We start from the raw sequence: 16,954 nt of genomic DNA on the forward strand, positions 1-16,954 counted from the left end.
AACCACTCTCCACAAAGAACAATTCTGCCACCCACAATACAGACAGATACAGGTCAGTGGACACATAGAAAGGTGTGCGAAGAATCTTAACCTTAATTTCCTAATTTTTCCCTTCTATCAATGTTCACAGAACACCTCAATACAACAAAGAATGAATAAAGAGGCAACTTTCATCAATAAATATCTTCCACAACTAAATATGAACACATAACATAATACAGAACAATACTAACCTTTCATTTAATACCACTAACTCCCATACATCCCATACACCATTCACATTACAGATCTAGATTTACCCTAATTGCACCAAATCCAGAACTACTTACCTCCCTTACACATAATCTTTTTACTTAGGGACTAGTAGACCTGACACTGTTCAGTATTCGGTGTGCATTCAAAGCAATGATGAGTAACATTACGAAACCGGTATGCTTTTGAATCTCTTTAACAGTTCACAATAATGACTTTTATTACTTTTATTCCTACTTCAGTTCATCTAATTGTATATATCTATCGTTACTTTTCTTAAAGAGCCTTTACTTTTTTTGATTTCCAATGTGCATTTTCACTTATTTTTTCTTCTTACGCCCCCCCATATATATATATATATATATATATATATATATATATATATATATATATATATATATAATGGGCTTCTTTCATTTTCCCTCTATCAAATCTACTCACAGCCTGAGTAGATTAGGTAAACCTGACAGGCTATTTTAAAAGACATTCTTTTTTTCATATTAGTGCTTATACTCTCAGACGTTTTGCTCTGGTTGCTAAAAATTGATGGTGTTAAATTTTTTAAAATATTCTCTTAGGTCCAAGATGGTTCCACAGTGTTTGTTAGTTCTTACCGAGCAAGGGAACAAGCTCTGCAACCTCCCAAACGATCAATGGCACGTACTGCAGCACAGGTCTATGCTGAACGTCGAGCTGCTGCTATAGAAGAAGCCAAAAGTAAGAAGTCTTCCACTGCAAATAATCGCCGACCAAAGGTGCCGACTAAAAAGGTAAATTTACTGATCTAGCTAACCTTATCTTTCTCTCTGTATATATCTACTTAATGTTTAACTCTGAGAATATTTGTTTTGTATATGGCTGAATGGTTATAATGAATCATCATCATCATTTAATGTCCATTGTTCATGCTGGCATGGGTTGGACTGTTTGACTGGGCTAGCACACTGGAAAGCTGCACCAGACTCCAGTCTGATTTGGCATGGTTTTATACAGCTGCCTTTCTTAACGCCAACCACTCCAAGAGTGTAATAGGTGCTTTTACGTGTCACTGGCATGGGTGCCATTTGCGTGACACCAGGATGCTTTTACGTGCCACTAGCATGGGTGTTAATTTGCATGGCACTGGTATTTTCCATGACTGCGATTTTGCCCGACTTGATGGGTCTTCTCAAGCAAGACATAATGCCAATGGTCTTGGTCATTGCCTCCATGAAGTCCAACGCTCGAAAGGAACTCAGCCACTTTGCCTCCGTGAGGCCCAATGCTTGAAAGGTGTTCTTTACATGCCACCAGCACGGGTGCACTTGGCTTGACAGGTCCTCTAAAGCACAGCATGTCGCCAAAGGTCTTGGTCATTAGTCATTGCCTCTGTGAGGCTCAAAGTTTGAAGATCATGCTTCACCACCTTGTTCCATATCTTCCTAGGTCTACCTCTACCACAGGTTCCCTCCACAGTTAGAGATCAGCACTTCATTACACAGCTGTCCATGTCCATACGCATCACATGAACATACCAGCACAGTTATCACTCTTACACATTACACCTGATGCCTCTTTTGCCTAACTTTTCTCTCAAGATGCTTATACTCTGTCGAACATGTATACTGACATTGCACATCCAACGAAGTATACTGGCTTCATTTCTTTCAAGCCTATGTATGTCCTCGGCTGTCACAGCCCATGTTTCACTGCCATGCAGCATACAGGCATCAAACAATCTGCCTTTCACTCTGAGAGAGAGGCCTTTGTGTGTCCTAAGCTTACACTGGGTACATCTTATGGAGTTTCTACCTACACCTTTATGACAGATTGAGCAGGGTCATCTACTTGAAGGGATTTGCGATTTGTCTACCTTCCTACTTACTAAGTCATTGGTTTTTGCTAGATTAACTCTAAGGCCCTTTGATTCTAGACCTTGCCTCCATACTTGGAAATGTCTAGTTCAGTTAGTGATTCAGCTATAAGAGCAAGGTCATCAGCATAGAGGAGCTCCAAGAGGCAGCCTGTCTTGATTTCCTTTTATTGCCTAGAGGACTATGATGAACAAGAGGGGGCAGAGCACCGATCCTTGGTAAACTCCGACTTGTACCCTGAATTGTACCTTTGTACCCCTCAAGGGTCCAGCATCAGTTGTTGCTACCACTGCCTCCTCCGCTGCTGCTGCTTTTAGCAACCCTTGAATATGTTAGTGTCCTTTAATTTCTGAACTGTTTTGCTGCTGTTTGTTTATGTAGTTTGATCTCTTTATCCATCAGTTTCTAGTAAGATAGATCCGCGAGTAAAATTACTAATAGAGAAACGAAAATAAAACTTTGGAAGCAGCAACGCCACCATAGGTTATGTGAAAACCATGAACATGTTTTCAAGGGGGATAATCAAAGAAAGACTTCAAACAACGTAACATTGTAATACTTCATTTAAAGTAAATATAACAAATGAAAAATCCTTCAAGAATCCATAAAAATTCCCAGATCACTACCAAAATTTCATCATCTGTTCCTCGTATCATTACCAACTTTTCCTGCAAGTTTCATCAAATACTGTTCACAACTTTTTGAGTTATTTTGCACACAGACGGACAAACCAACGCCAATGAAAACATAACCTCCTTCCTTGGCGGAGGTAAAAACATGATAAATACTATAAGTTGCTAGAATAAAATAGTTATGATGTTACATTTTTATGATATTTGTCTTAACTATTTACTTATATTCAAGTAAAAATCTCTGTATCCATTTCAATTGACATACTGAAAGTTTCTCTATTTTGAGGTTTGGGGTTTGTACACATCTGAGCCTTTTGAGCTGTCATTATAATGTCATACACTCAGATTGTACATCTGGTGCTACATACCAGAAAATCCGGAGCGGTACTATACTGCCTCACATAGAATTTTGAAGATTTGGGTTGTAAAGTTTTTGACTGGTACAAATATGTACCAGCCAGGCTGAAAGGGTTAAGGGCATCCAGTTGTAAAAACCTTGCCACAGCAGACAGTTGGAGTCTGGACAGCTCTCTGCTAGCCAGCTCCATGTCAAACTGTCCAACCCATGCCAGTATGGAAAGCAGACATTAAATGGTGATGATGACATGTATGCATGTGTTTTTGTGTTTACCCTTGTGATGATTGTGAATAAGTCATAAAAGGATTGTTTTTTGTTTCCAGTCTTCCATGAAAAACATGTCTGGCCATAGGGAAATATTACTTTGTCTGAAAACAGGTTGGCAACAGAAGGGTTTTGGACTGTAGAAAAACTGTCTCAACAATTTCTATCTGATCCCTGCAAGTATGGAAAACGTTGACATTAAATGATGACAATATATACGTATATATAAAGGTGGCAAGCTCGCAAAATTATTAGCATGCTGGGCAAAATGCTTAGCAGCGTTTCATCCATCTTTATGTTCTGAGTTCTAATTCTGCCGAGGTCAACTATGCCTTTTATTCTCCCAAGGTTGATAAAATAAGTACCAGTTGAGCATTGGGGGGTGGGGGTGGGGGGTCAATGTAATCGACTTACATCCTCCTCTAAAATTACTGGCCTTGTGCAAAAATATGTAACTGATATATATGTATATATATTTATATATGTGTCACTGTGTGAGAGAATTCTCTTGGCAAGCTGAGTTTTTAATGCAGGTTTAGTTGATACACTTCATTTTACTTATTCATTATACCTGTGTTTTCTGGTTACAATCAGTGACCAAGAGATGGATGATTTCTACCAGACTGACTTATGCTAGGTCTAGCAACCCATTAAATGTTAGCAACATTGAGAAGTCAACTTGATTGTTTTTTTTTTCTTTTTAGAATGTAAGTAATGATATGTTTTTCCTGAAGTCTTACCTTAAACTTTATAACATAACTTACAGGTTGTTGAAGTGAAGTAGGAATGGATTAGTCATAGTTTTATCCACTTGGCCATTTGAATTCTTTCTTTAAGTCTTAATATTATGGTAGGTCTATGGATTTCACTGCAATTTAGAGCAAAATTTATAGAAAGCTATCCACCTACACACACAATGCAACATATATATATATATATATATATATATTTTAATGTACAGTTTCCTGTACTTGCATGGGTTAGATATTCAATGTTTTAATGTACAGTTTCCTGTGCTTGTATGGCTTAGATATGCTCTTCCTGTCATCAACCTTCCCCTATTTTCAAATTAGGTAATATTTTCCCATGGCTGGACATGCTTTCATGGAAGATTGGAAATGAAGGACACCACTTATATGACTATGATACTCGTTTATACAACTATTATGTGATGTTATGACAAAGAGACGCAACTGCCCACAACCTACATTCATACCTGCGCGCGCGCGCGCGCGCACGCACACACACACACACACACACACACACACACACACACACACATACATACAATGAGCTTCTTCAGTTGCTATCAATCAAATCCACTCACAAGGCTTTGATCAGCCTAGAGCTATAGTAGAAGACACTTGTTCAAGTTTCAACACAGTTGGACTGAACCTTAAACCATGTGATTGGAAAGCAAATTCTTAACTACAGAACCACCTCAACATCTATCGCTATATATTTACTTATACAGATAAATTCATGTTTTAATTTCATTTACACACCATATGTATATTTAAGTTAATATATCAACCTACATGCCTATCTGTTTGAGCTCACGTTCCTCTGTTTTCCTACCTGCTGCCTTTATTTATCTGTTTTCTCCAGTAGTATTTCTCAATAAACATGCACATTTTTATTGCCATTTTATTTCAGACAAAGAAAAAACCAAAGTCCAGGCGCAGATCAGCTTGGAATGAGGATGATGATGATGATGATGAAGATCACTCTGACATTGATGAGGACGAAGAAGAAGTGGTTGTGCCGACCAAGAAATCTCGGCGACAAGCCAAATTGGAAGAAGGAAGCCGTAAAGAAGTGGTGGAGGACAAGAAGGAAGTCAGCAGCAGCAGCTTTAAGGCAAAGGAGAAACGACCCATAATCACAGTGGTCACCGAAGAAGCTGATGATGAGGAGGACAGCAGCAATAATGTAGATATGGACTCTGACTGGGAGGAAGAGAATGGTAAGAGTAGTAGCGAAGGAAGTGTCAAGTCAGCTGTGAAAAAGGAAAAGGGGAAGGAGAAAGAGGAGAGCAAAGTTGATGAGGGCACGGGTGATGATGACGACGAGCAAGATTTAGATAGTGGGAAAGACTCTAATCAATGGTCAGAAGTAAATTCTAGTGCAGACTCCACGAAACCAGTCCCTCAGATCAAAGACAATATTGTACTCAAAAAAGAAGTTGATACAAACAGTTCACCTTCGGACAGTAACATGGTATTATCCATGGAATCGGAAATGGATTTCCCTACAAATGGCCAAACGATCTCATCAGACTATGTAAGTATTAATACACTTCTGTAAATTTATCTTATATATGTTTATTCTTCAGTTTCTTCTATCGGATTGGACCCTAATATTTTGCCATTGTATGTTGCAAAAATGAAAAGTGAGGTTTGATGTTAAGGGAGATAACTCAGTGGGATGTGAATATTGCAAAGAATTGTTTATGAAATACAGCATTTTCCATCTTACACGAATAAAAGCGCGCGCGCACACACACACACACACACACACACACACACACACACACACACACACACACACACACACACCTGTCTGTCTGTCCACGCAGCACCTGTGCAATTTCTGTATAGTAAATTACACAAACTGACACTGATAGAAGAGTCTTGCCCAGGGAACTCTTATGCTTCAGGAGAAATGATAACCCATGGCTACTATATCCAGTATTGTTTACATGTTGGTAACACTTACTGATTAATTTTTCAAGGGTTTTGTACATTTCTTTTTTGTGAAGTTAGAACATTAGAACAATTCTTACAACTTTAGAATTGATATCAACTGTTGATAAACTCATTTTTGGGATACTGTAATCTGTGTTGAAGATTAAATCTCTAATCAGCGATTTGAGAGGAAATTATTATTTTGACGTAAATAGAGACGGAGTTGATCATATGTTAAGAAAACCAGGGAGATGTATAGCAAGGTAAGCCTTAGGTTAGAACTGAAATGGGGAAAAGAGAGGCAGAATGCTTGATGATCACTTGGTATAGATCAGCAGAGAAAGGAATTGAAGATAATAGTGGTGACATGAAACCCATTAAAAAACAAAAAAAAAAAAGAGCACTGAGCCGAATATACTGGAAGACCTACTGTGAAAGGCCTATGTTCTGTCAAGAATCTAAACAGGTTATCATGATGGTAATAATGATCGCAAGAAATTCCCAGAAATTCCCACTTCCTTGAATTTGTTACCAACAGCACTTTCGTTAATGACTCACATGCGTCTTCCAACCATTCATGTAAAAGAGAGAAAAGTTTTTTTAAAAGCTAGGTAAACAAAATAATTAAGATAGAAGTGTTTAATCCTTTTGTTACTATATTTCTGTTGAAATACACTGTCTTCGTTTGAATTAATTTTGAAAATGATGAAGAATTTAATGAAGTAACTTTGTCTTTGTTAAGCTGGTGTTTTGAACATAAATTGACATGAAATCATGGAAGGTTTTTCAATTTCGATCACTCTAAGACAGGGAGTTTGTATCAAAGAACCAAGGGTGGTTTCAGACAGGTTGGTATGAGAAGGGTTAAATATAGAACTGATACATGTTGGTTAAACAGGTGACTCACTTAGTAGTAACTGAATTGAAATCAATCATTAACGGAAGTAATGATGCCAACATCTTGTTACAAGAAGCTTTTAGCAGTGAAGGGGAAGAGTCTCACAACTTCAGCTGAAAAACTATGTTAACTTCTGACCAACTTCTGAAGGAAGATAATTAAAATTGTAGGAAGTGAGGGAATTAAGTTCATAGGTTATAAGATTAAAAAGAGAAGACTCGCTCATTATATCTAGGTAAACAAAATGAAATTAGTGGTTTTGACTGATAATTGTAGTTGTGTGAGTTTCTGTTGATTTATTAATATTCCAGATCAAACGAAATTCTGAAAAACCTGAGTTTGCTGCAGCTGAACCCAGTACAGATGAACCTGACATGTCTGATGCAGTACCTAGTAAGTAGAATTATTGATTATTAGTTATTGATTTCAGTGTTGTTCCAAGTTAACATGGCTTGGATGATGGTTCTACTAATGAAAGCATACTTGGATTATTATTATGAGCAAGTTTTATTTTTGGGATATTTACTCATGATAAAGATAATCTGTGCATTATGAAATCTAAACGGTTTCTGTATTTGTCAGAATAATGACATACTTTACCTAATATTCAAAATGTAATTTAGGGCCTACTACCTATGACTGTCCCATTTGATGGATTATATAAAATGTATACAACTTTTACATTTCTATCTTCATTTTAATAAGGGAGCCTTTATGCAGTTGCAGTCTGCTAGAAATAGCAACCAATTTTCCCTTAAGTCATTCTCTAGTGTTTTAAAAGGAGAAGGAGACATTTGATAATGTCCTGGAGGTACACTACCTGAAAAATAAGACAGATGGTCACTGCTTAAATACCTTTTATCATAGGTCTGCTCAATCAGGGTGGACCTGGGGCTAAAGGCCACAAGACAAGTTACTTATTCCATATTGCCTAAAGAGGTGACACTTGTGTTTCTTGATTAATAATTGGTTATGTATCGGAAATTCATCAAGTTTCAAAAAAGGCTTGCACCCACAATACACAAATGTTCAGAATTTGGAAAATTATTCCACCTACTGCTAGAATGGAAAAAGAGATGGGAAATTTGTAAAATAAATTTTCTGTTCTACAAGATGAGCTGTGTCAGTTAAACAAATGTATCCATATAAGACAGATGGATGCTTATTTAAGTATACCAAATCCCAGAATATCCTTTTTTTTTTAATATTCATTTATAATAGATGCATGTGTCTGTACACAGAAAAATATGTACTGTATTTTCTGGTACACAAGCCAAAATTTTCAGACCCAAATTTAGAGCAAAAAAAAACAAAAAGCAGATTGAATTTGGAGGACCAAAAATTCCATGTGAAATGCAGCAGGATTTGGAAAGATAGTGACAGTGTTTGACTCTTAACATTGCATGTTTACATCATATATTATGTGAACTTGTATGCTGGAAAATACAGTATTTGTTAACAAAGGAAAGAGTTGTTGAAAAGCAACCTTACCCCCCCCCCCCCCAAGCCTAAGTCCAATCATCATCATCATCGTTTAACGTCCGCTTTCCATGCTAGCATGGGTTGGACGATTTGACTGAGGACTGGTGAAACCGGATGGCAACACCAGGCTCCAGTCTGATTTGGCAGAGTTTCTACAGCTGGATGCCCTTCCTAACGCCAACCACTCAGAGAGTGTAGTGGGTGCTTTTACGTGTCACCCGCACGAAAACGGCCACGCTCGAAATGGTGTCTTTTATGTGCCACCCGCACAAGCCAGTCCAGGGGCACTGGCAACGATCTCGCTCGAAAATCCTACAGGAGCCAGTCAGGCGGTACTGGCAACGGCCACGCTCAAAATGGTGCCTCTCATGTGCCACCCGCACAAGAACCAGTCCAGGGGCACTGGCAACGATCTTACTTGGCTTGCCGGGTCTTCTCACGCACAGCCCATTTCCAAAGGTCTCGGTCCGTAGTCATCGCCTCGGTGAGGCCCAATGTACGAAGGTCTTGCCTCACCACCTCAGCCCAGGTCTTCCTGGGCCTACCTCTTCCACGGGTTCCCTCAACTGTTAGGGTGTGGCACTTTTTCACGCAGCTATCCTCCTCCATTCTCACCACATGTCCATACCAGCGCAATCGTCTCTCTTGCACGCCACAACTGATGCTTCTAATGTTCAGCTTTTCTCTCAAGATACTTACACTCTGACGGGTATTCACATTGACATTACACATCCAACGGAGCATACTGGCTTCATTCCTTGCGAGCTTACGTATGTCCTCAGCAGTTACAGCCCATGTTTCACTGCCATGTAGCATGGTTGTTCGTACGCATGCGTCATACAGTCTGCCTTTTACTCTGAGTGAGAGTCCCTTTGTCGCCAGCAGGGGTAAGAGCTCTCTAAACTTTGCCCAGGCTATTCTTATTCTAGCAGCTACACTTTCAGCGCACCCACCCCCACTACTAACTTGGTCGCCCAGATAGCGGAAGCTATCGACTACCTCTAGTTTTTCACCCTGGAATGAGATAGAAGTTGTTTCCTGTTTGTTTGCAGTCTTTATTGCACCTGAACATCTGCCACAAACAAAAACTAACTTGCTAGTTAACCTGCCTTTGATGTTGCTGCACCTCTTATGTGTCCATAGCTTGCACCGGGTACATCTTATAGAGTTACTACCTACTCCTTTTCTACATACTGAGCAGGGCCATCTACCTGAAGGGGTTTGTGTTTTATCTACCTTCCTACTTATTAGGATTTTGGTTTTAGCTAGGTTGACTCTAAGGCCCTTCAATTCTAGACCTTGCTTCCACACCTGAAACTTCTCCTCTAGTTCTGATAGTGACTCCGCAATTAGGGCAAGGTCATCAGCATAGAGGAGCTCCCAGGGGCAACCTGTCTTGAACTCCTCTGTGATTGCCTGGAGGACTATGGTAAATAATAGGGGGCTGAGGACGGAACCTTGGTGGACCCCTACCTCTACCCGGAATTCATTGCTGTACTCATTTCCAACCCTCACCTTACTGGCCGCATCTCTGTACATGGCTCGCACAGCTCTCACTAGCCATTCTTCTATCCCAAGTTTCCTCATTGACCACCAGATAAGGGATCGGGGGACCCTGTCAAAGGCTTTCTCCATGTCAACGAAAGCCAGGTACAGAGGTTTATCCTTGGCTAGGTATTTCTCTTGCAACTGTCTCACTAGAAATAAGGCATCAGTAGTGCTTTTACCTGGCACGAACCCAAACTGCATGTCATCTAAATTGATTCGCTCCCTAATTAGTTGGGCTATGACCCTCTCTGTAACTTTCATAACCTGATCTAACAGCTTGATGCCTCTGTAATTATTTGTATCTAAAGCGTCCCCTTTACCTTTGTAGCAGTTGACTATGATGCTGCTACACCAGTCATAGGGTATGACTCCTTCGTGTATCACCTGGTTCGTAATACGGGTGACTAGGCTATAGCCAACACTGCCAGATATTTTGAGCATCTCTGCAGTGATTCCTGATGGGCCGGGGGCTTTCCCGGTCTTCATACTCTTAATTGCTTTATCTACCCTGGTACTATCAACTCGGATAGCTGGTCCCTCTATTGGGTCGACATAAGGCAGGCTCTCTTTCTCCCATTCATTCTCTTTATTAAGCAATCTATCGTAGTGGCATCTCCAGACCTCTTTCTTTGCATCCTCATTTAATGCAAGCGTACCATCATCCATGCGAACACATAGTTAAATTTTAAGCAATTATATTTGAAACTACCTTATCTGGTATTGGTACATGATCTGACTAAGCTATAAACATGAATCATTTTGCCTTAGGTGAACTGTTATATATAAGTTCTGATCATTGCAGAATAAGGGGTTAGGTCTCGAGGAAAAAGTTTAAAATATAGAACTTCTTTGTTTTAGTCAAGACAAGCCAGTATTATTTGCATATGAGATAGAAGGATTGGTGCAGGTGATAGAAAAGTATTGTGCCTCTATAAATTGCAGACAACTAAGTCAATGAGGCAGGGGAGTATCCACCCAAGTTTCACATCCTTTCATCATCAGAATTGAGATTTTCTACGATACTTCATGTTAATGTCTGTGACAGTTTAGCTTTAAGTAGATAATAAAGCTTACTTTTGCCTAAGTTGTAAGAATAGTTTTAAATGATGAATGTTTTGTTAACTTGGAATACTGTTCAGCTCATCATAAGTATAATTAAGAGAGAGATAGGCTTTGTCATCTCTATTTTTTAGTGATTTCCTTATGTTATGTGATTCACAGCACACATCATCATCCCATGCTGGCATGGGGTGGATAACTTGATAGGAACTGGCAAGGTCAGAAGCCACACTAGGTCCCATAGTTTGTTTTGGTGTGATTTTTATGGCTAGATGTCCTTCCTAATGCCAACCACTCCACAGAGTGTACTGGGTGCTTTTTATGTGACACTGGCACCCACGCCAATGCTTTTTATGTGGCACCTTGGTTTTAGGATCTCAATTCTGTTGTTGTGGCTGGGTTTCTGCATAGAAAATGTTAAACTCTACTTAACCCCATCACCAATTAACCAGGTAATATATTGGGGTCAAATTTATTGAATACAATCCATTTTTGAAAAGAAATTGATAAAGCTTATGTTGCAAATTACTAACAATTACATGTTTTTCCATTTTATAGTGGAAGTAAATACCCAAGTTGAAGCACTTGTCAATGGCCGATGGTAAGTTTGCAATTTTTCACAAAAGTTCTTTTTTATTTATTTCCTTTAAGACAGTTCACCCCACCAAACCTTCTGTTTATATTTTTCTATTGAAGACTCAATAGTAAAATAACAAAAAGGGATTCTAAGAAAAGTAATGGTGATTATCTAAAGCTAAAGTTATGCTTTGAATATTTTTATTTCGTTGGTTAAATTATTTTATTGGCATTAATTTAAAGTATTTCAATTTTGTTTACGAGGGAGTTATTTTTATGTTTCCTCTTGTTTCAGATCAGCACTGATCAAGTTGCTTTATGATCAAAAATGTTCCATCTGTGACTATTTCTATGTTTTTTCTCTCACATAGTCTATTTAGGAATATATTATTCAATTTTTCTCTCTTAAGATAGTAGATTATGAAGGAATTGTGTTTTCTGGCAGGTATTTATCACATCATAGTACCTCAACATTTTTGAGGTAATTACTAAATAATGTATGATCTGATAATTTCACTGTCTAATCCATAATGATCATCTGGTTTTCCCTTCACTAAAGTCTCTTTGTTGTTTGGCAGAACTAGTAAAACATCAGACTAATATCTTTTTTAATATTTAGATGGGTAAGTTGGTCTAATTGGCTAGTACACTTATTGCAAAAATAAAAGGTGTGGGTTCAATTCCCATGTGTACTGTACTAATACCCATTTTTGTCCATTGAAGGGCTTATATTCCCCAATATTAGACTAAGTGTAGCAAGCTGGCAGAATCATTAGCATGCCGGAAAAAATGCCTAGCAGCATTTTAACCTTCTTATTGTTGTGAGTTCAAATTTCATCAAGGTTGACTTTGCCTTTCATCTCTTCAGGGTCAATAAAATAAGCACCAGTTGAGTAGTGGGGTCAGTGCAATCAACTTATCTCCTTCCACAAAATTGTTGGCCTTGTGCCAAAATTAGTAAGCAATATTTAGTTTTGTTCTTTTACATGCTGATTTCAAATCTCTCTGGGGTAGATTTTTGTCTTTTGTCTCTTTGAAGAGGGTTGATAGAATGTATTCTGATGTGTCTGTTCAATTGACTTCTTTATTTTATGTAGCTGTTTAGACTTATTTCTAAACAAGAAATCACATTATCATCGTTATTATAGTTGTTGTTATTGAACCTAGATATTTATGTTTAAAAAATTCTATTATATTTTTATAATTAAATATTATTAGGAATTATATAAAAATAATTATTAAAATAGTCTGTGTATTTGTAGAAGTATAACCAGGTAAATTTTAACAAAAGAAAAAATAAATAAAAATCTCATATGAACCTCGGTTGAGGACCAATGACTTACATGATTCAATATTTTGTCTCAACCAAGGTGGTGAGCTGGCAGAATCGTTAGCACGCCAGGCAAAAAATGCTTAGCAGCATTTCGTCCGTTTTAACGTTCTGATTTCAAATTCCGCCGAAGTCGACTTTGCTTTTCATGCTTTCCGGGTCGATAAAATAAGTACCAGTTGAGCACTGGGGTCAATATAATCGACTTACTCAACTCTCTAGAAATTCATGGCCCTGTACCAAAATTTGAAACCAATATTTTGTCTCGGCCAAAAAACTTCATATTGACATTTTTGTTTAACGGTAGTGTAAGAATTATCTCCCTTATTGCTTTGGCGGAATGGGGAATGAGGTGGGCATTTGACCAGATCATTAATAGGTTCATAACTTTCATGGCTTGTGCTAATAAGGGTAAATTGTCATTGTGGGTTACTCGGGTCACTCATCTATTGAATGCATATTTTAAGAACTAGTTTCTAATCAAGACAAGTTTAATATAGATATAATTTTTTTTATTGAAGTAGATGAAATGCATTGAATTTGAACTGTAAATGCATACAAGCTAGTTACGTTCTATATAAATAATATTCCCCGTTTGTGGTATGGTTAGAGTTGTTTCCCTTAGATCGTTGTTTAAAAACAGATATAGCAAGGAAGTTGTTTTGGCTATCAAATACGTTTAAAAGTAATACATTAAAATAAGTCGAAGACTTTAATTGTAACAAATTAAAGAGATTTACAATAATATTAAAAGATTATAGAAATTGTAGAGAATGAAGCAAGTGTTAAAATACCGAGGAGTCAGTTTTAGTGACACTCTGTTTCTGTTGAACAAAGGCTTGTCATAGTGGATAACTTTTCCTTCTATCAGTTGAACATAATTTAGGGGGTTGATTGAAGTGTAAGTGATCTCTGTTACTAGTTTATTAGTATAAGTTAGTGTCTGAAAATGCTCAACCTAGACTTAGCTAAAGGAAAATCTTTCCAGTCTCTTGAATTCTTTATCTCCTGTGGTGAACACTTCTCTTCTAGACTTCACCTCTGTACTACAGTTCTGATGTTTGTTAAACTCTGAATTTAGAATTTACACATTAATATGTATTTATATGTGCATGAAGACATCTGCACTGTTTGACTTCAGGCCACCTATAACGATACACACAAAATCACTTAATAAACGCTGCTACTCAGCAACATTGATATGTTATCTCTGCCAGTTTGTTACATAGTGTACCTTTATTGAATCTCTTGTACAGGTTTTCTGGAACTGTGATTAAAATCAACTCTTCAGATGGCAAATTAAAAATAAAGTTTGATACTTATCCAAGGGACAAATATGATAAATGGTAAGTTAAAACATATTTGACTATAAATCTACTGAATAGAGTGTGATAGACTTTTAGTGCATTCTCAATGCCTCTTGAATAGGATCTATTGTTTATGGACTTAACCAGCTTCTTATCTAATATTAAGCAACAGCTATTTGTTAATGGTGGAGATATAGTTTCTTACTTTTTTTTTTAATAAAGAGTACCCCACAGGAATACAGTAAACTGAAAGTACTGTCTTGAGTCTTTGGATTCAGGGGGCTGGTTACCTGGGTTCCAAGGTATATGAGTAACTGAAGTCACAACATCCCCACTGAATGGAATGCTAATCCATTGCAGGGATAGACATTTACAGTTGAGTGGACTGGAGCAATGTGAAGTGTAATTTTCAAGAATAAGATGCATTGTTCTGGTCAGAAATTGAAACCAAGATTCTGTGATTGTGACTACAACACCCTAACCACCAGGCCACAAACCTTCACTTTTAGGTATTCTCACAAAAGTACCGAAAACCAAGTTTATTCTGTGTGTGTGTGTGTGTGTGTGTGTGTGTGTGTGTATACACATTAGGGGTAACTAGCTGTAGCATTTTTTTACAGCTAATCTCTTCCACATTATTAGCAGATATTGCATAAGTTTTAAAAAAAATTTCAGTTTAAAAAAGACCAGCTGTAAATTAAAGCTTAACTTTCTTCTGCTCTTGGGAGTGATATTTTATTATGTTTAGGCTTGTATTTTACTTGTTGGAAGTGACATCATATTTCTGAGCCATGATAATATTCCAGAGGTTATTGTTAACACATAGAAAGCAGTTTCTTGAAACATCAAGGGAGTTCATGTTGCATATATATGGGTGGTAGTAGGGTAGTGTGTGTGTGGTGAGTGTGACTTAGAGCAAGATATTTACTTGTCTAGGTCATCCCATAATGATAATTCATAACATTAGAAATCTAAGTAGATCAGGCGCAGGAGTGGCTGTGTGGTAAGTAACTAGCTTAACACCCACATGGTTCCAGGTTCAGTCCCACTGTATGCTCCTTGGGCAAGTGTCTTCTACTATAGTTTCAGGCCGACCAAAGCCTTGTGAGTGGATTTGGTAGATGGAAACTGAAAGAAGTCCGTTGTAATATATATATATATATATATATATATATATATATATATATGTGTGTGTGTGTTTGTGTGTATGTTTGTCCCCTCAACATCGCTTGACAACTGATGCTGGTGTGTTTACGTCCCCGTAACTTAACGGTTTGGCAAAAGAGACTGATAGAATAAGGACTCGGCTTACAAAGACTAAGTCGTGGGGTCGATTTGCTCAACTCTGCAGTCAAATGACTGAAACAAATAAAAGAATGAAAGAATCTATGTCATCATTAACAGTTACATGTTATAACTGTACTGCTGTTTTAGGCTTACATTGTTGGTTAGAGGGTGATGTATAGAGTATTTGTTGCTTGTTGATACCTGTGTATCTGTTTATGTGAGTGCAGGGTGTCTCACCCGTTTTCAGCAGCAGACATAGTTTTCAAGAAGCTAGGACACCTTGCAGGTTGGTTCAAGGAATCCTTTCATGTGTGCATACTCACAGCTCTGTCAGCATGAATTTTGTACACAGCATTGCTGTAGTTGGTTTGGTCAGTGACAATATAGAGACGTGGCTAACAAAATTGTTTCCTTGCTCAACCTTGTTGATGAATGACTTCCACCACAAGCACATAGTGTTTATTAGGGAATTTTCTTAGCTGTTTTTAACAAGAAGACCATTTTGTTGGTAGATATAAACAAATTCACTGCTTCTGCCTATGCATTCAGAACTTAAAGACTTGGAAAAAATGCTACAAAATATTTTGTTCAGTGCTCTAGCAACTTCATAAATCCACAAGTTTGTACTGGTGTTTTACTTTCAGTGATAGTGTGAGAACTATTGAAATGTTCGACAAACATCATGGCTTTTCATCATGAAATAGACTAGGTTGTGTATTGAAGATTGTAAAATGTAAAGTTGTGAATCCCTTCTTATAACAATAGAAACTCATTGCTGATTTCCTTACTAACTAGATTACAGAAGGTTTCTCATGGCTAAACAGCATTAAACCCAGCATCATCTGTATTTTTTTTTCATTCTTTTTACTGTATTAAAGATAAAACTTTTATTGTAGCTATTTTGATTTTTGAATTGCAGTGCAATGCAGTAAGTGCTTTCTAATTGATTTGACAGTTCTGCAGTCGGTAATGTGTACTGCATAGTATTATTGCCATTCCTTCATGAATTTATGTGAAATATTAACTAAGGTTTATAGAAGTATTTGGCATAACATGACTACTGCCAACAATATAGTTTACTCTACTATTTTATTGGGAGACACTACTAATATTCCTATAATGTATTCCTATAATGCTCATTATAGAGGTATGAACATGGTGAAATCTAATTTCTCTTCATAAAATTTACAACCCTGAAAAGTAAATCATCATTTTTTTCCCCCTAGGCTAGTCACTGCTATTACTTGGTATATATTTGTATGTGGGCAGGCAGGAATATATTTATTTAATGTAATTATGTTATTGTTATGCAATTCAGTAATTGCATTTATTTGTATTAATTTGTGCATATAAGTTTGCTGTTGTTACTGCTGTTATTTAGTTTTGTTACTTCTACTTGGGATGCAGCTTGCTTTTGTTCT

At 37.5% G+C, this 16,954-nt stretch overlaps 1 protein-coding gene across 14 annotated transcripts in view; it reads left to right on the forward strand.

The window, feature by feature from the left end:
• LOC106879882 (uncharacterized) overlaps positions 1-16,954 on the forward strand; it is a 164,255-nt gene that overhangs the window by 77,574 nt on the left and 69,727 nt on the right. For all 14 annotated transcript variants that reach the window (XM_014929608.3, XM_014929613.3, XM_089354531.1 and 11 more), the window contains 5 exons: positions 831-1,022; positions 5,016-5,642; positions 7,256-7,337; positions 11,592-11,634; positions 14,196-14,285. In XM_014929608.3, coding sequence (XP_014785094.2) covers positions 831-1,022; positions 5,016-5,642; positions 7,256-7,337; positions 11,592-11,634; positions 14,196-14,285 — 1,034 coding nt within the window. The remainder of the gene's footprint in view (positions 1-830; positions 1,023-5,015; positions 5,643-7,255; positions 7,338-11,591; positions 11,635-14,195; positions 14,286-16,954) is intronic.

Source organism: Octopus bimaculoides, chromosome 1, assembly GCF_046866305.1.
Source record: "Octopus bimaculoides isolate indiv1 chromosome 1, ASM4686630v1, whole genome shotgun sequence".
NCBI classification, from domain to species: Eukaryota; Metazoa; Mollusca; class Cephalopoda; order Octopoda; family Octopodidae; genus Octopus; species Octopus bimaculoides.